At 44.0% G+C, this 19,548-nt stretch overlaps 1 protein-coding gene across 8 annotated transcripts in view; it reads right to left on the bottom strand.

Moving 5' to 3' along the window:
* HERC4 (HECT and RLD domain containing E3 ubiquitin protein ligase 4) overlaps nt 1–19,548 on the bottom strand; it is a 280,806-nt gene that overhangs the window by 101,375 nt on the left and 159,883 nt on the right. For all 8 annotated transcript variants that reach the window (XM_029609698.1, XM_029609697.1, XM_029609695.1 and 5 more), the window contains one exon: nt 10,413–10,602. In XM_029609698.1, the coding sequence (XP_029465558.1) occupies nt 10,413–10,602 (190 nt within the window). The remainder of the gene's footprint in view (nt 1–10,412; nt 10,603–19,548) is intronic.

Genomic DNA, 19,548 nt, shown 5'->3' with positions numbered 1-19,548 from the left:
GCTGTTCTTGGAGAACACCTGTTACAGGTAAGCAACTCTGCTTTCTACAAGGACAAGCGGGATGGTCGTCCTCACACATGGGTGAATCCCTAGCAAAAGGCTGCTCCCGAACACAGAAAAGGACCAATAGATACCTAACCAGTGTTGACAGGCACAAAAACATTGGTGATGTTGGTAACAGAGAGGGAAACAGCCTGAACCCAAACAATGGACCCTAGGTTGGGAGAGTTGGGTTCTACATCTCAAACAGGTTTCTAAGGACAGATTGGCTGAATCTACTGTCGTGTCAGCCATTCCTATCCAGACAGTAATCAGATGTGAATGTGTGGAGAGAACTCCATGTTGTAGCCTTGCAGATCTCCTCCATGGGAACTGTTCACAAGTGGGCCACAGACGCTGTCATGGCTCTGACAGAATGAGCCTTGATATGATCCCCAAGATGCAGTCCCGCCCAGGCATAACAGAAGGAGATGCAATTTGCTAGCCAACTGGAGATTGTTGGGCAACGGTATCGCCCAATCTATTCTTATGAAAAGATGGGTGGACTGTCTATAGGCTTCTGTCCACTACAGGTAGAAGGCCAAGGCTCGCCTGCAGTCCAAACTGTGCAGTGCTCGTTCACCTTGGTGCGAATGGGGCCTAGAAAAGAATATTGGCAGGACGACTGACTGGTTAATATGGAAATCCGTCACCACCTTAGGCAGGAACTTAGGGTGTGTACGCAAGACCACCCTGTCATGATAGAACTTAGTATAAAATGGATAAGTCACTAAGGCCTGAAGCTCGCTGACCCTGCATGCTGGAGTGACCGCCACCAAAAATATGACCTTCCAGGTCAGGTACTTCAGGTCACAAGAGCGTAGTGGCTCAAAAAGATCTTTCATCAGCTGAGTTAGTACCAAGTTAAGGTCCCAAAAGACAGCAGGAGGCCTTAGGGGAGGCTTCATTTGAAGCAGGCCCTGCATGAAATGTACAACTATAGGCTGTACAGAGATGAGCGTACCATCTACACCGTGGTGCTATGCACCAATTACACTAAGATGAACCCTGATGGAGTGTAGGGCAGGAGACAGGGTCTAGGGCCTTCTGCTCATACCATACAGAATACCACCTTCACTTCAGTCCATAGGACTTTCTAGTGGAAAACTTTCTGGAAGCCACCAGGACCTGAGACACATTGTCAGAAAGATCAAGTGACTGCAGGATTAACCTCTCAGCATACAGGCTGTGAACGACAGGACGTGGAGGTTGGGATGCTGCCCTGATCTTGTGTGATGAGATCCGGGGAAGTCCCCAGACAGATCGGTTTCCAGATGGATTACAAAGAGCAGAAACCAGAACTGTCTCAGCCAATGAGGATCACAGTCCTTCCATCCTCGCAAAACTTCAAGAGTCTTCACCACTAAGGGAATCAAAGGATACGCATACAGAAGATCCCTGCCCCAGTGATGGGCAAGTGCATCCAGGCTGGTTTGCCATCTGACCTGAACAGGGAGCAAAACCGAGGCACTCTCCTGGTGCAAGGGGACACGAACAGATCCATGTCGGGGCTCCCCCAGAGACGGAAAGTCCAATTCACTACCCCCCAGTCCAGGGACCACTTGTGGGGTCTGAAGGCTCAATTCAGCCTGTCTACCACCATGTTCTCTGTTCCGGCCAGGCACCAACTGTGAAGAGGGACCCAATGAGGATCTGAAAAACAACTCAAGGAAATAGAGGGAAAAAAAAATCCTAAAAGTTGGAGCTCCACAGACCGCGAAGTAACTGCACCGCGGAAAAGAAGAGAATGAAGAGGGACCTTACGTGGACACGTGAATAATAGCAAGCTGGGCATGCTCAGTCTGCTGGTCAAAGCTTCTAGGAACTTTAACAAAAGTTTTCTGTGCCGGGCTCCATCAGATGATGTCACCCATATGTGAGGACTACCATCCTGCTTGCCTTTGGAGAGTTTAGAATGAATCAGATATTCTAGCCATTAGATCACGACCCTCTGCAACTGGCCAGCTAGAGGATAGGACAATCCCTTGATTAGGCATTCGTCCAGGTAAGGAAAAATATGGATACCACAGTACCTTAGATATGCCACCACCACTGCAAGGTACTTAGTGAAAACTATTGGTGCCAATATCAACCAAAAGAGAAACCCTGTACTGGAGGTGGTGTTGGCTCACCACAAAACATAAGAAATGCCTATGATTTAGGTGTACACAGGACATATGGAACTTGCTAGGTAGGATATCTCTATTAAGAAATTAGTCAACCTTCATACGATACCAAATAAATTGGTTATCATGCTGATAAGCCCTTATGAATAAAAAGGCCTTGTAATTATTAGGTGACTTAGTATTGTGTGATTCTTCCGGGGAGGTTATCCCACCTTCTTTCCCTTGGTGGAATGGGTTTGACTGCATTGGCCTCTAAGAATAAGAAGTGCTCCTTTGTAGCAGTTCCTGATGCTGAGACGCAGACCAAGATCTCGGTGGACAATTCAGTGGGTTTCCCAATAGGAGTAAATCTGTTCTGATTATGCTAAGAACCCTAGTGCCCAGAGATACTCTAGGCCAACAGTCTACATAAAACCTTGGCCTCCTCCCAACAGGAAAGTCCTCCAGTATGGATACTTGAATCCGGGCTATGCACCCTCCAGTCCAGTCAAACCCCATACTAGGTTTGGGCTGGGGTGCTGGCTGTGGCTTTTAGGCCATTTGCTATCTAGGATGAGAATGAAGTCCCAGCTGTTCATAGGGATGAGAAAGTGGAGGATAACATCTCCTTGGCACCCCACTTTAAAACCAATTGGTTGAGAAGGGCAGGATTGGAGTGGCAGTGGAGAGGGTCTAAAGCATTGCACAGTGGTCATTCATTTGAGTCACTGCTTCCTTGACTTTATCTCCAAAAGATTCTCTCCACTGCAAGACATGTCAGCGAGCCTTACTTTGACATCTTGTTGTAAGTCTGAGGCCCTCTACTATGCAGGTGTCAATACCTGCCACAAAGGCTCTCAATGCCATTTTGAAAACAACAAAATGTAGAGCACATGTTGCGTTATCCACACTCCATCCCCTTATCCATTAGAAACTCTAAAGCATCATGCTACCCCTGAGTAATCTGCTCTGACAACCCTTTCACGACCTTCAGGATGTTTCACATACTGTATATTGGCTCATAAAGAGCTGGTAAGATGCTATACAGGTTTTGAGCATAGCTACCTGGTAAATTGTTCTCTAATAAGATCAAGGGCATGGGAATCCCCTCCCAGGGGCACAGAGGACTGGGTTCTAGATCTCTTGGCCTTTTTCAGATTGGTTCAACAATAACCGACTGATGAGGTAGTTCCTGCTTCGCTAATCCAGGAACCTTCTGGACTTTCAAGGTCCTCAGAGGCTTGACACCACACTGCCTTATCACCCTACTCACTTTATACACATCCTCCCAGCCTCTACGCTATCTCAATCCTGTCTTGTGTTACCAGTCCCTAAGGAAATGCAGCTCTCAATTACCAGAAAGAGAACATCTATCATAGAGATACCTGACAAACATGGTGAGTTCGTACTATGGGCTCTTATAGAAGCCACTGGTCGCCTTTTCCTTTAGGAGCATCAAATGAAAAATTAATAAGGCAAAATGAAATGACTCAGCAGCTGGTGAAAAATATAGGAAACTTTACGAAATGACTGAATAAACCTACCTAGAGATGCTAATGGGGTGGGGGGAAAAAGATCACAAGGCCCCACACAAAAGGAGCTTCTGCACTTTAAGAAAACTTTCCCAAAACGAAAAGGTTACTTGAGAAAGAGAACTGTGACCAAAGAGCTTAGGGTGACCAACTGCCTGGTTTTTGACCGGACAGCCCAGTTTTGCAGCCTGTTGGACAGTGTCCGGTTACAAGGGTAACTGGACACTGTAAAACCCGGTCAGGCAAGGCCAGGAGCCAATCAGTGGTGGCAGCCTGGCAGCGCTCCAATCATCTACCTGTTTTCAGGGCTCTGTTTGACTCTCCTCCTCCTCTGCCTCTCTCATAGCTGTGCCGCACTTTGTGCTATCCTTCTGGAAGTCACAGAGGAAGAAGAGAGACAAACCTGAGCCCCAAAGACAGGCAGGCAGAATCTGCCTAGGAAAAAAATCAATGCTTGATTTGAAGGTGAAAAAGGGGGGCAGCTGAGTCAGCCCCCTGACCCCCCCTCCCCAAATGTCTGGTTCTGCTCCATGGAAAAGTTGGCACCCCTAAAAGAGCTCCATGGAAAATCCAAGACTGAAGGGGGCCTCGTACAATGCAGTAATGTGGATTGGACCACACATGCTCAGATTTGCATGCTAAAAGCTTCTAGAAGCTTTTAAGCAATCTTCTCGCACTGGGCTCCATTGGATGACATCACCCCATGCATGAGGAGTTTGCAAGTTCTCCAAGGACAAGCAGGATGCTAACATCTATTAATAGATAGGGGGAATTGTACAGCTACTGGCTACAGCACTCAGCATGCCGAGTTTGTGTGTAATCAGTTGCTACTGGCAGCTGTACAATTACCCCTTATTAGGAGGACAATTTTTAAAAAGATATTTACCCAGCTAAAATGTGCCGACCAAAAATTGCCCTCTTGAAATGCAGCTAAACGTATGCACAGCATGTGTGCTTTTAGCTGCAAGAAAGAGAGGCATTACTATACACGTGTTTAGGGCCATGGTAGAAAAGGCGTACATGCACATTTTCAATTGTATGTCTGCTACTCCTGCCCCTCACCATCTGCACAAATAACAGATGCAAAGTACACAAATGCTTTTAATATGCATACACTGCACTTTCTAATTTTCTGAGAAATAACCTGGGCAGGTACTAAAAAAAAAAAAAAAAAAAAAAAAATCGGTTTACATCTATGCAAACCATTAACAGAGTTGTTAGATGTTTGAACGTTTTCTATGATTTATAAGTAGGAATATATTCACAGCAAGTCATTTTTAATGCCTGCAAATTGCAGCATCATCATCATCCCTGTGCATGCTCTACTTTCTTGTAACGTGTGTTATGCGCCAAATACGCTTTATATTAGGCTTTAATCCATAACATATACAGATGTGATTAATTTTCACACTCATGTCAATTAGTTTAAAAATATTACAAAAGTCAAAACTTCCTTCTTATAAACTCATTTTGTATTTTGCTATTACTTTGAGCATTACCTTCAGTATTTAAACCCAAGGGACTCATCACAAAACATCCATGTAACTAAAACCCACAAATGTTTCTGCAATTTAACTGTCTTCACTGTATAAAGTGTCTATTAGGGATGTGCAGAGGGAAGCCATACGTTGCATTCGTGATTCGGATTCGTCGGGGAGCAGATATGTTGCATTCGGCCGTATGGCGCCCCGATGCGTTAATACGGCGATTTCTATTCGTGTCCCAGCTAAAATTAAAATTAACTACAACCCCCCACCCTCCTGAACCCCCCCCAAGACTTACCAAAACTCCCTGGTGGTCCAGCGGGGGGGTCCAGAAGCCATCCCCCTGCACTCACACCCTCGGTGCCGGTTTCATCATGGCGCCGATAACCATGTGACAGGGGCTGACCAATGGCTACCGGTGCCATTGGTCAGCCCCTGTCACATGGCCATCGGTGCCATCTTGTGCTACTACCATGTGACAGGGGCTGACCAATGGCACCGGTAGCCCCTGTGACATAGTATGGGCAAAGGCTATCGGCGCCATTTTGAGTACTGGCATCGGACGGCCGGAGTGCAGGAGGTCGCTCCGGGACCCCCGTTGGACCCCCAGGGACTTCCGAACTAGTCAACGAACTAGTCAACGAACTAGTCAACGAACTAGTCAACGAACTAGTCAACGAACCCACTCACAAAGCGGGTCACACACTGGACTTGATCTTCAGCAACAAAGGCATTACGACTACATCAAATTTGAAGATCCAAAAAGTACCATGGTCGGACCACATGCTTATCTCTACCTCTTTCACTTTGAAAGAAACCACCACTCCTAATATCCCTTCACCTTCATTCCAATACAGGAGGCGATGCTCCCCAGATGATCTCAACAACTTGCTAGAGTCACAGCTCCCTCTATTAGATCTCACCGACCCGAACACTGCCATTCGCTCCTGGAATAATATAACAGAAAATATAGCAAACAAGCTCTGCCCTTCAACTATAAAAAAATCTCACACCAATGCCTCCAACAGACAACCTTGGTTCACCAATGAACTCAGAAAACTAAAACAAAGTTTAAGAAAGAAAGAAGCGACTTGGCGTAAAACTCCTTGTGACTTCACCATTTCATCATACAAATCCACGCTATACCAATACAAAGCCCTCACTTCAAAATCAAAAAAAGATTACTTTGCATCTAAGATTCACAACTTGGTCTTTGATTCTAAAGCCCTCTTCGCTTATGTATCCAGCCTCACTCAAACTATACCACGAGAAATCCCCAGCGACTTGACACAATCCAAAGCTGAAGAACTCGCCCAGTTTTTTCCAAAATAAAATCAACAATCTTTTAACTCAACTGCCTTCCAATACAGCTGATGCCCTCCCGACATATAATCACCCGACTTACATAAACTCCAGCCTAAACACTTTTGAGCCCATCTCTTCCACTGAGATACAAACCATCCTGAGAAGAATGAAACCTTCGTCTCATCCTGCTGACCACATCCCCACCAAACTACTCCTATCTATTCCTGACTCAATAGCCACATCATTAACAAACATCATCAACTGCTCTCTAGCCCAAGGATCCTTCCCAGATGATCTCAAAATGGCCTCAATCTCACCACTCCTAAAGAAACCCAACCTTGACCCGAAGGACCCCAACAACTTCCGACCCATTGCTAACCTCCCATTCATCGCCAAGATCATGGAAAAACTAGTCAACTCTCAACTGTCAAACTACATCGAAGACAATAATCTCTTCTTTGCCCCTCAACACGGATTCCGAAAAAACCGAGGCACAGAATCTCTCCTTATCTCTTTGACAGACCATCTCCTACTGGGCCTCGACAAAGGAAACTCATTCCTTTTGATCTTGCTAGACCTATCCGCAGCGTTCGACACGGTCAACCACGCTATCCTCCTAAACCAGTTGTCATCCATAGGAATCAGAGGCACCGTCCTTTCCTGGTTTAAAACCTTTCTCAACAATAGAGGTTACAAAGTCAAACTCCAAAACAAGGAATCCTCAAGATTTGACTCTACCATAGGAGTCCCACAAGGTTCTTCATTATCTCCGACTCTATTCAATATTTACCTTCTTCCTCTATGCCAACTTCTCACCGACCTCAATCTAAAGTTTTTTCTATACGCAGACGATATCCAAATCATCATCCCCATCAAAGACACATACTCTAATACTCTTGACTACTGGGAATCATGCCACCAAAAAATCAAACAACTACTCAACAGTCTACACCTCATCTTAAATTCCTCCAAGACTGAGATCCTTCTTATCTCACCTGAAAACAACACCAACAACAGTACTCTTCCCACCAATCTCCCTACCACACAAACTAGAGACCTAGGAGTGTTAATAGATAACCGGCTAAACTTCAAAGCACACATCAACAAAACAACCAAAGACTGTTTCTACAAACTCCAGGTCCTGAAAAGGATAAGACCTCTTTTCCACGCTCAAGACTTCAGAACGATCATCCAAGCAGTCATATTTTCGAAACTGGACTACTGCAACTCCCTATTGCTAGGTCTACCTTCATCATACTCCAAACCACTACAGATGGTTCAAAATTCAGCTGCCCGTATTCTGACAGGCGCAAGGAAAAGAGACCACATTTCACCCATCCTGAAAGAGCTTCATTGGTTACCCGTATACTTCCGCATCATGTATAAAGCCTTAACTATCACCTATAAAACTATACATCAACTCACCACTCTCGATCTCCAATTCCCTCTCCAAGTACATAATTCCACCAGACCTACCAGAGATGCATATAGAGGTTCCCTCCTGGTTCCCCCAGCGAAAACGACCAAACACATTACCGTAAGAGATCGTGCCACCTCCACAGCTGGCCCTCTACTGTGGAATTCCATTCCTACAGACCTCAGACAGGAGCCTTGCCTCCCAAATTTTAGGAAAAACTTAAGACTTGGTTATTCAAGCAAGCCTTTCCGGACACAACTCAATGACACAATCCAATAACTCCTAAATCACCTTGCCGTTTGTTTATAACATTTATCTATTTTGTATACTACATTTAAATTGTATATTGTTTAACCATTTTCTATCCTCTTTTCTATTTTTCCTACTCCAAGTTTGGCCACCTTGTTAAATGTAACTGTACCTTCTGTCACCACAGTTCTAGTTCTTTGTTCTTAAGTTCTATGTATTTTATTGCACCCCCATTCTATGTAAACCAGCAAGATATGTTTTCATGATTGCCGGTATATAAAAACTTTAAATAAATAAAAAATAAAACTAAGATAGGGAAGGGGAGAAGGCGATAGGAACAGTAACATGTTAATTAAATGCAAAGGAGCAAAAGATATACTATAAATAATATACATAATATACAAATGGAGCCAGGAATCGAAAGGGTGGAGGCAGTTATACGATTAAATGAGACCCCCCGTAAGGAATTTAGGTGTCCTACTCGACCCCTATCTGAACCTCAAAAACCACATCACATCGGTTATCAAGGGAGGTTTCTACAAACTCATGATCCTAAAAAAACTCAAGCCCCTTCTCCACACCCATGACCTCAAAACTGTCATACAAGCCACCTTAACAGCTAAGTTAGACTACTGCAACTCCCTGTATCTGGGCCTTCCCTCCTCCTCTATCAGACCCCTCCAGGTACTGCAAAATGCCACTGCAAGGATCATCAGCAATTCACGCAAATCAGATCATATTACCCCTATCCTCAAAAACCTTCACTGGCTCCCTATCCCCTACCGCATCTTGTTCAAAGCCATCACCATTACACACAAAGCCATTTACAACCACAACTCCTCCTGGCTTAATGAACCCCTCCAACCCACACAACCCTCACGCCCGACCAGAACAATTCATAAATGTACTCTCCTAGTTCCCTCTCTCAAGAAAGCCCGCCTCTCGACCACCAGGAATCGCGCCTTCTCCATTGCCGGCCCTAAGCTCTGGAATGACCTACCGCCCAACCTCCGTATGGAATCCTGCCCCTTCAAATTTAGAAAACAGTTAAAAACATGGCTCTTTCATCAAGCCTTCCCAGATTAACATTCTCACCCCCACAGACCCCCGGTAACCCCCTCCCCACCCCCCTTGTATAATTGCATATGTGTATTCTCATTTAATCGTATAACTGCCTCCACAAATTAGTCAGATAAGTATACTGAATATTCAGCAGGATAAACATCCTGCTGAATATCTCCAAAAAAGTTATCTGGCTACCTTAAGCCAGTTAGATTTAAGGGTATCCAGTTAAATGATGAGAGTCTTAAAAAAAAAACCAAAACCCAAAGAAAGTAATAATATGGCATGTGCACTTACCGGCCCATTCCCAGCTCCTCCAGTAAATGTATCCAAAATGGGCCCTGCTGGGCTGAGTCCAACAACTTTTTCAATTATTTAAAAATAAAAGCAGCATGGGTTACTCACCAGCAACTCCTTCCCCCTTGCCTTTTCCTAGCTGGCCAAAATCTTAAGCCCATGTTCCCCCCTCCTTGCTCCAACCTTTTCACCCATCATTCTTCCCCAAACGCCTTTCTGTGCCAGGATCAGGGTATGCTGGTACTGTTATCCTGGTGATCGTGGTATCCGCATGCTGTGACCCTATCATAGAAAAGGGTTTGCTAAGATAGTGGGGTCAGTGGGAAGGAAAGAAGGGGGCATCGATTTAAGATTTTGGCCAAACATGAGGGTGGGGGTGGACAAGTGGAGGAACAGTGGTTGGCCAACGACCTGTGCTATTTTTATTTTTAATTGGCGGGGTGGGGGGGTATGGTCCATTTTGGACACATTAACTGGGGGGCTGGGGAAAATTGGAATGATAAGTCGTTAAAAAAAAAAAAAAAAGTGGCATGCAGGCCTATCACCATTTAACTGGCTATATTCTTTTGAATATAGCTGGTTAAGACTAAAGTTATCTGGGAACACATTCACTGATAACTTTAGATCTACTCCTAGGGCCAGCCAGGGTTAACCACAAAACGTATTTTCCTATATTCTAATACTGGAGTTAGCTGGATACGTTTCCCAGCTAACCCGTCCCCACCCCAAAAATGCCCATTACTTGTTTTGGCTAATTTTTAGCTGGATAATGACTTATCTGGCTATAAGTTAGCCGGATAAGCACAGGGCATATTGAAAACCTTTAGCCGGTAACTTACACATTATCTGGTTAAATGCCTTTTAATATTGGCCTCAGAGTATTTAACTTTTAAATCCAAACACTATCACACAATCTGCTTACCGAGTACTTTCAGTGGTGCTTTGTCTAGATTCACAAGAGCTGTTCCAAAGGGAATAGCTAATGTTGTGAAATTGTTTTCATCGCTCATGAGTGGGCACTCTGGGAGGGTAAGATACAATCTCAGGGCTTCAACATCAGGCAAAGTGCTTGTCAGTTTAGGAATAAGGTTCTTTTCCAAACTAGCAGCAACCTAAGCAAAAAAGTAAAATTAAGATTGGGTTTACAATAAAAATTCAATTATATGAACAATTCTGAAAAATATAGAAGGCAATGTTTCATTCTTGTTAGCTTGACTAGTAAACAATTTAAGTGTACTAATTGTACTGCATGGTGCTCATAAACGAAGTAGTCTTCCATTGTCAGCTGTTTGGATAGCCCAAAGGTGAATGGTGCTAGACACACGAGTTAGCTTCGGAGATGGATAGCAAAGACTCATTTTTAACTTTTCCTTTTCTTGGATTTTCTTCAATCAGCTCACCTATCACTAGAGCAGCTATGTCATACTTAATCCTTGAAGACTACAAAGAGTCTAGTTTTCACAATATCCACAATAAATATTCTTTAGTTACTTGCATAGCTCTAGTATATACCGTAGTTAGTTTACCTGTTTGTTATCTTCTTTTTTTAAGGTTTAAGTGATTTACAAAAATGAAATATAAACCAAAAAATCATGAACCCTATATAAAATTTTAAAAAGAAAACATTATTAAGAAATATCCAAAGTCATAGTCTAGTCCTCATTAAGAAAAAGAGAGGGGAGAGGAAAATAAAGTAAATAAACATAAAAAAGCCAGGAAGAAACTGCAGATCTAAACTATTATAAAATTAATCAGCTACGTACCAAATCCTGGGTTACAATAAAAGTATATTCTAATTCCCCACATTTTTATCAACAAGAAAAGTTTCTAAATGTAAAGGGTAAAAAAAAAAAAAAAACCCAACCCCAATTCTTTTGATAAACAAACATAGAAACAGAAATGACGGCAGAAAAGGCCCAAATGGTCCATCCAGTCTGCCCAGCAAGTTTATGGCAGCATCTGCCGTGCAGGTTACCCTCATGCTTATCAGTTTCCCAGACTGTAAAAGTCAGAGCCCTCCTTGCTTGCTGTCTGAATCCAATTCCTTTTAACCCTTGCCGTGGAAGCAGAGAGCAGTGTTGGAGTTGCATCAAAAGTATCAGGCTTATTGGTTAAGAGTAGTAACAGCTGCATCAGCAAGTTACCCCCATGCTTATTTGTACCGCAAACCATAAATTCGAGGCCCTCATTGGTTGCTGTCTAAATCCAAGAAAATTTAAGAAAGAAAGCAGCCCCAGGGAACTGTTTCAACAAAAAAAAAAAAAGGTTTCCTACAAGTATGTGTAACATGAGATTTATCATGAAATACTTGGATTTTCTGACCACAAAAAAAGAAAACCTTATTTATCCCCTGAAGAATTTCTGGAGCTTAATAAATCTTCATCTTGCTCAGCACGAAAGAAACCAAGAGTATGGCCCTAATTGGTATATCATCTATCGAAGCCTCCAAAAAGGCTGATAAATCAGGATTAGTTTGTGGTAAGTCATTTATCCCACCATCTTCTCCACTCAAAACTTTCTTACCCTTAGGAACACAAAGATCTTATATAAAACAGGCAACTTCTCTTCTGCTATACCCAAGACTTCTAGTAGATTTTTTTTTTTTTTAAACAATTTCATTGACGACATCAATTTAGACGTAAGGAAATTCAAAAAAGAAATTTCTCCCCATCTGATTATTTTCCAGTTGGTTATGCAAAACTAGACTATTTTTTAATTTAATTTATGCTAGAAGCTTGCAATGATGCTGCCTGCAGACCTATAACATACAGATTTCTGGAATCCAAGTAATTGTGACTCATGCTCTTCCAACTTGGACCCAGAGAGTCTCCAGTAAAATTATAAAACTGAAAAACAATACAAGTCAAAGTCTTCTCCAATCTTGTTTCCACCCTCCACGTGTCCTCGAGGGATACATTCTTGGATTCCTCAATGTCCCTCAGTAGGAGGAGAAACAGCAGATGGAATAGGCACCTTCACAAATGTAGGAACATGATCCCCAGACCCCGAGGGGGGGGGGCTGGGGCATCTATAGGGACATCATCATTTGGAGTACCCCCACCCTCTGTCATCATATCTTACCAGCTGATCTTCTAAGGCCATAGCCCTGCCCAATCCATCTAGAGTCCTAGCTTTTCCTGATGTGAGCCAACCCCCAACAGTAAACAGAGCATCATTGATGGACAACAGCTGGTTGAAGAGGAGGCAAGCTGGCACCCAGACTCAAGGAAGCTCCAAAACAAGAGGTCCCCACAGTGAAGTCACTGAGGGCAGAATCAACAAAATGCTGAATGTGTTGATCCATGGGACATGGACCAAAGTGGGGCAAGGATACGTCAACAACTTACCCTTCTTCCTCTTTTCCATCAGTGTTAACAAAAAGACAATCATCCAGCCCTCCTCACACAAAGAAAAAAAAACCCAACAAAAAACTTTGCCTGGGGTTGCACCCCTTTGGTGCATGGCTATGGCAGCGTATTGCAGGAGCATCTCTGTTAAGTAGGCTCAAAATGGCACAGCTAGATTATATCAGCAAATTTCTCTCCGGATGGGGAACAGCATCAGCAGGCTTCCTCCAAGGAAAAACAGCCCTATTGTGAAACCATAAGTACAGGTGTTGTGAAAACCTGCTAACGCTGTTCTAGAGATCTCCCTTCCCCTGTCCCGGTGAGGAACTCGCTGATGTCATCTAGCTGTGCCATTCTGATCCAAGTCAGCTTTTGTTGCCTTCCTCATTAAATCTCTATCATTCTGGGTAGATGAGCATACAATTTCTCATACTTGATCCAACACTCGGCACCCCCTCTTCCCACATTTTACCATTAAGCTTTGTAAATAAATTACTAAAACTAGCGAGGCTGCTACTCAACCATCCAACTGCCTAAATCTCTGTGGCCCTTCTGGACACTATAAAACCACTATCAACCTGCCCCACTGATCCAGCTGGTTTCTATGGAGTTGTAAACTGCTGGTTCAAACCCAACCACCCTTTGAGGTGCAGTATCAGTATTAGTTCATGCTTCCATTATCTGCCCCTTATTTTCTCATTACCTCTCCCCAACCTTACCTCAGTTCTCATGGGAATAAAGGATGGATTGCTTGCAATACTATAACTTTCCATTCTCCTCTATACCTGTCCCAGGCATGCTTAAATTCTGTCACACTACTGGTTTCTACCACATCTGCTGCTAAGTTATTGGAGGCATCTATCAACCTCTCAGTAAAGAAGTATTTTCTCATGTTTCCTTTGAATCTTTCACTCATCTTCATATCACAAACCCTTCTTTTTGTAATTTCTTAGACCTTTTCTTATCTTTGCTCCACTGAGCACATTGAGTGACTTAAAAGTTTTTGTAGGGTTTTTGTTGCATGCCATGTATCATTTTAGTAGCTCTTCTCTGAATTACTTCTATCCTTCTCAATGTCCCTATAAAAGTACAGCATCTAGAACTATCCTATATGGGCTGATTATAAATCTGCTCCAGTTTAGATTACAAGCATGGGTTTATTGAAAGGAATTCAAACAGAAAAAGAACAGGAACCTGATTTGCATTTCTGCATGTTAAGACTCTACAACGTAAGGATAACAGAAATGCAATCCAAGATCCAATTTGCATCAGTTAAACTAGTTATATTAATCTTATATGATTTGACACAATTAGACATTTCTCACAATACTTTAAGACTTCCACAATACTATTCTACTTACAGGTACATAGATACACAGGAAGGAGCACTCATAGGGCTCTCTGGATCCAATGTCTCAACTCGTCTCTGCCCTCCAGCCTTCAAGTTGCCAGAACATTGTGGTGTTCCAAGCAATCCCTCTGAACTTGAGGACTAAATCTGTATCCTCAGTGGTGGGGCCGCAATTTCTTGCTTGAGGAAAAAGGCAAACCCCTTCTGGATAGCTCAGCCTATGATCAAGGGAATCACCCAGTGGCTCAGAAGCACGGTTCCAGCTCTCAACCGGGACAGACTCTGGTTCAAAGCTTTCCAGAACTCCTTCTGACCTGACAAGAACTGAACACAGTAGTCAAATTTGGATTTCACTAGTGACCTGGATAACAGTGATATTACCTCCTTTCTTGCTGAAAAAAACTATTTATTAAACAAACATACTGTCAGCTTTCCTAATTGCTTTATTTCATTGACTGACTTTCTTTCAGGTCATCTGAGATGAATACAGCCAAATCTCTCTCTTAAGTTTCCAGTTCCTGTCCTTCTAAATGTTATCTAGAGGATGAATTTCTGTACTCTAAATGCAAGATTTTTAGCAATGAAGCTCATTTTACAAGCCCTTGACTACTTTTACAGTTTTTTCTAGTCCCCTATAATATTTTTTTTCACTTCTTCTGATATACCCATTCTGTTACAAATGTTTGTATTATCTGCAAACAAGTAAACTTTTTCCCTCAGGCCCCTCTGCGATGTTTCTAATAAATATACTGAAAAGAACCCATCCTAGCACTGAGCCCTGAGGTACCACAACCCCAAAGTTCACTTTACCATCACCAGAGTTTTCACTTATCACCACTCTGTGTTCTCTTGCTCAACCTGGTCCTCACAGCATGTTTCAGCCTCCCCAGCATCTTAGCTGGAGGGGCTGAAAGGGGCTGGCCCAGGGGGGGCAGGGAAGGCAAAGTCTGCAACTACTTTTGTAGCTGCATGTGCTTTCCAGCCTCGAATTTTCAAAGTTTTGAAAATTAGTTTGCAACCAAATGATTTAAAATACGCCTCCATCTGAAATCCTTTTTTATTTCATGGGGTTTACTCTCTAATTTGCTGATTTCTCAGATTCTCTTTTGTTAGATTACACAAGGAAAATAGGCCTACTGAGTATTCTAATAAAAGAAACAATCCAAAGAAAATACCACATATGAGGAGCACAGAAACCAGAAAGTTAAATGCTATTCAATGCTCACCTTGAGATGCTACCCCATCCATGAGACTCACAACTGAAGAATGTTAACAAGAGTCAAGTTAAAGCTCCATCTCTCTTTACTGGCAGGAAAACAACTCCACATATGGACTATGATGGCATGGACATCCCAAAAAACTGAGAAACTTCTACTTACCTGATAATTTCCTTTTCTTTAAGACAGATGAATCCAGAACAAGTGGGTTATGCACCTCTGCCAGCAGATGGAGACCAGGCAGTGACATCAGCCTGCCAGTATTATCATCAAAAGCAACTGTGGCCAGACTAGCAAAAATCCTGATTAAAAACAAGTAGCCAACAGTCAACACTGAGCGCAGATGGAATGTATAAACATTAGTCTAGGGCAGTGATAGCTAACCTATGTCACGCGTGTCAGATGTGACACGCCGAGACGTTTTTGCTGACACGCGCAGCGTTTCATGGACTATCGGGAATTTTTTTTTTTTATCTGCTGCGCCGAGCCTTTTTTTTTTTTTCGGCTGCGCCGACCCTTTCAAATTTGTTTTTTTAGTATCCCCCCACCCTCCGGACCCCTCCACCCCCCCCCCCCACCAATGCCCCCGGGTGCAGGGAGGCTCATGCGGCGCGATAGGCAGGGCTGTGGTGAGGCTCACGTCACCATGGCCCAAAGAAAAAGATCGCATTTAAACGTGCTGATGCTCCTCCTCCTTCCTGCGGCCCCGGAAGTAAATGTTGCCAGAGTCGCGTGGGCAGGAAGGAGGAGAAGCATCAGCATGTGCAGAAGAGGAGCAGCACTTGCACTTACAGGCCGCTGCGGCCCGAGAAGAGGAAGAGGCCCTGTAGCAGGGCCACCGCGGCCCGAGAAGATCAGGGCCGCTGCAGAGCCCATCCTGCAGCGACCCGCGAAGAGGAGGCCCAGAGGTGAGAGAGAGGCTGAGGGTCTGTAGAGGGTGTGTGTGTATGAGTGTATGAATGAGATGAGTTGAGAGATTGGGTTTGAGAGTGAGGACCTGAATGTTTGCAGAGACAGCATGTGCTTGAGCAAGACAGCATGTGGGAGAGAGAGAGAGAGCCTGTGTGTAAGAGTCAGACAGCATGTGACAGTGAGAGACTGTGTGTGTGTGTGAGAGAGAGAAATGCATGTGAGTATGAGAACCTGACTGTGTGTTTGAGGGAAGAAGATGGAGAGAAAAGAAACAGAAAAAAAGACAATTTAAAAGGAATTGGCAAAAAAAATAAGAAAGGGAAGGTGGAAAAAAAAAGCCTGTGACCAACCAATTAGAAAACTAAGATCAGACAGCAAAGGCAAAAAAAATAAAAAATTACTTTTTAGTGATTGGCACATGTAATCTTTGGGAATGTGCAAGAATAGCACTTTCTCTACGGATCTCACAATGTACGAGATCAGCATGGAGAAAGTGGAAGCTCACGGGGCCTGCATAGAGGAGGCAGCAGAATGGGCTTCAGTGTTAGTAGCAGCAATCGGCACCTCCCCAATAGCCACGCGGCAGCAGTGACAGTGGCAACAGAGGAATGAGAGAGGTTCCGAGGTTGCTGGCAAAAGAGAGGGGGGTCTGCCTTTAGTGTGCATGTGTATGAATGGGACTCTGCCTGGGGCTGTATGTGTGTGAATGCATGGGTGCCTGCCTGGGGTTCTGTGTGTGTGATAATGAATGTGTGCATGCCTGGGGGATGGGGAGGGAGTGGTGTGAAAATGAATGGGAGCCAATAAAAGAAACCGACTGACAGATGAAGTTTGTAACGCTTGCTTGGGCTTGAAGTGTACGAAATACCAACCTTCAATTGAAGATTTAGCCAATGAAATTCAGCAACAAAAAAGTCACTAAGCAGGTAAGGTAAAGAATTATTTGTTTTTGTTTTATTAATAAATACAGTACATATTAAAATTATAACTTTTTGTTATTAATTAGAGCTACAAATATCACACAATTATGGATTTTTCTAGAAGTGACACACCACCAGAGTTAAGCTCGTTTTTTTTTTTATGAATTTTGACACACTGAGCTCAAAAGGTTGGCCATCACTGGTCTAGGGACTGGATTAACACTTACCAGTAATCCCTATAACAAGTAGTCACATAAGAGGACCATAATGCAAACATTCAGCAATCATGGGAGGGAAACTGGATTCATCCAACTGTCCTAAAGAAAAGGAAATTACCAGGTAACTAGTAATTTCTCATTTCTTAGCATCCAGTCAGATGAATGCAGAACAAGTGGGATGTAGCCAATCTACTCCTAAATAGGGTAGGAGGCTGCCTGCGGTCCAGTCAAAACTGCATGTGCAAAGGCCGCATCCTCCCGGGCCTGCACAACCAGATGATAATACCAGGAAAGGTGTCTAAGGGGGCCACATTGCAGCTCAGCAAATGTCGACAGGGGGGTAACAATCTAACTTCTGCCCATGACACTGCTCAAGTCCTAATGGCATGAGCCCTAATCTGACTAGGGAACGGCTTCCCAGCATGCATGTATGCAGCCATGACTACCTCCTTAATACAGCGAGCTATCATAGCCCACGAAGCCTGCTCTCCCTGTCTAGCACTGCTGTGAAGAACAAACAGGCGATCCAACTTCCGGAAAGGCTTAGAAGCCTCCAGATACATGACAATATGTCTCTTAACATCGAAGGGTCGCAACAGATGCTACTCCTCCATATCTCTCTCTGTCCAGAGACGGCAGGGAGATGGACTGATTCAAGAGAAGCACAGTGACCACCTTTGGTAAAAAGGAAGGAACAGTACGCAGCTGTACCGCTCCAGGAGTCACCTGATAAAATAGCTCATGACAAGACAAGACCTGGAATTTGAACCCCTACACGCAGAGCAAATTGCACAAGGAATATTGTTTTCAAGGACAGGGTACACAGTGGTCTAAATGCAGGGCCTGCCAAGAAAACCAATACCAAGCAAGACCACAAAGGGGCACCGGAAACCACAAGGCAGGACGAAGATGGTTCACACCTTTCAGAAAACTGCCACATCAGGATGAGCCAACAAGGAACCATCATTTACCTGACCCCTGAAATAGGCGAGAACTACTTGCACCTTTAAGGAAATGAGAGCCAAGCCTTTATTCAAGCCATCCTGCAAAAATTCCAAAATGAATGGAATCTTGACCAAAGAAGGAAGAGTACCTTGATCCTCACACCAGGCCTCAAACACTCTCCAAACCCACACATAGGCCAAGGAAGTGGAGAACATTTTAGCCCTAGGTAAGGTGGAAATCACCACAGCAGAGTATTCCCGCTTCAGCAAGTGAGCCCGTTCAAGGGCTATACTGAAAGACAAAATAGAGTCAGATCTCCGTGAAGGACAAGTTCCTGCCACAACAGGGTCCTGTGAGCTGGAAATCGAATAAGCAAATCCATTAGGTGCCTCCGCAGATCCGTATACCAAGGTCTCCTGGGCCAGTCTGGAGCTACCAAGAGTACCATCCTTCTGTGGTGCTTGATCCATCGAACCAATCTGCCCAAAATGGGCCATGGAGGAAAGGCATACAGTAACTTCTCTTCCAGATACTCCTGCACTAGGGCATTGATCCCCAATGACTTCCAATTTCTCCTGCAGCTGAAGAATCGCAGAACTTTTGCACTGCGCGAAGTCGCCAGGAGGTCTAGGAATGGAAGATCCTAGCAATCTAGAATCAGCTGAAACACCTCGTCTGACAACACTCACTCTCCTGTATCCAGACTCTCTTTGCTGAGAAGTCTGTCCTTACATTGTCTCTTCCTGTTATGTGCAAGGCTGAGATCATCTGAAGATGCACTTCTGCCACAATCGTTGCGTTGCTCGACATTATTTGGACCGAATGACCTTGCAGCCTGTCGCCGAACTGTAAACATGCCAATCAGACTGCCCTGGCTACCAGCCTGAGTGATGCTCCAGAGAGACTCTTCTGAATTTCAGCATCCTCATGCTATCAGCTCCTGATAGCGAGCTCCCCAACCAAGGAGTTTCGCGTTTGTCGTCCGTACTAGCCAGTTCGGTGGGGCTAGGGAGATCCCCCTTCCTTACATGATCCGCCTGCAGCCACCACTGCAGTTGAGAGGAGACCTCAATTGGCAAGCAGAGCCGAATTGAATAGTGCTGAGCTGCAGGTTCCACCGAGACAGCAGGGAATGCTGAAGAGGACAC

Source organism: Rhinatrema bivittatum, chromosome 7 (assembly GCF_901001135.1).
Source record: "Rhinatrema bivittatum chromosome 7, aRhiBiv1.1, whole genome shotgun sequence".
NCBI lineage: Eukaryota > Metazoa > Chordata > Amphibia > Gymnophiona > Rhinatrematidae > Rhinatrema > Rhinatrema bivittatum.
Note: the sequence above shows the minus strand (reverse complement) of the source record. Positions and strands in the feature narration are given on the sequence as shown.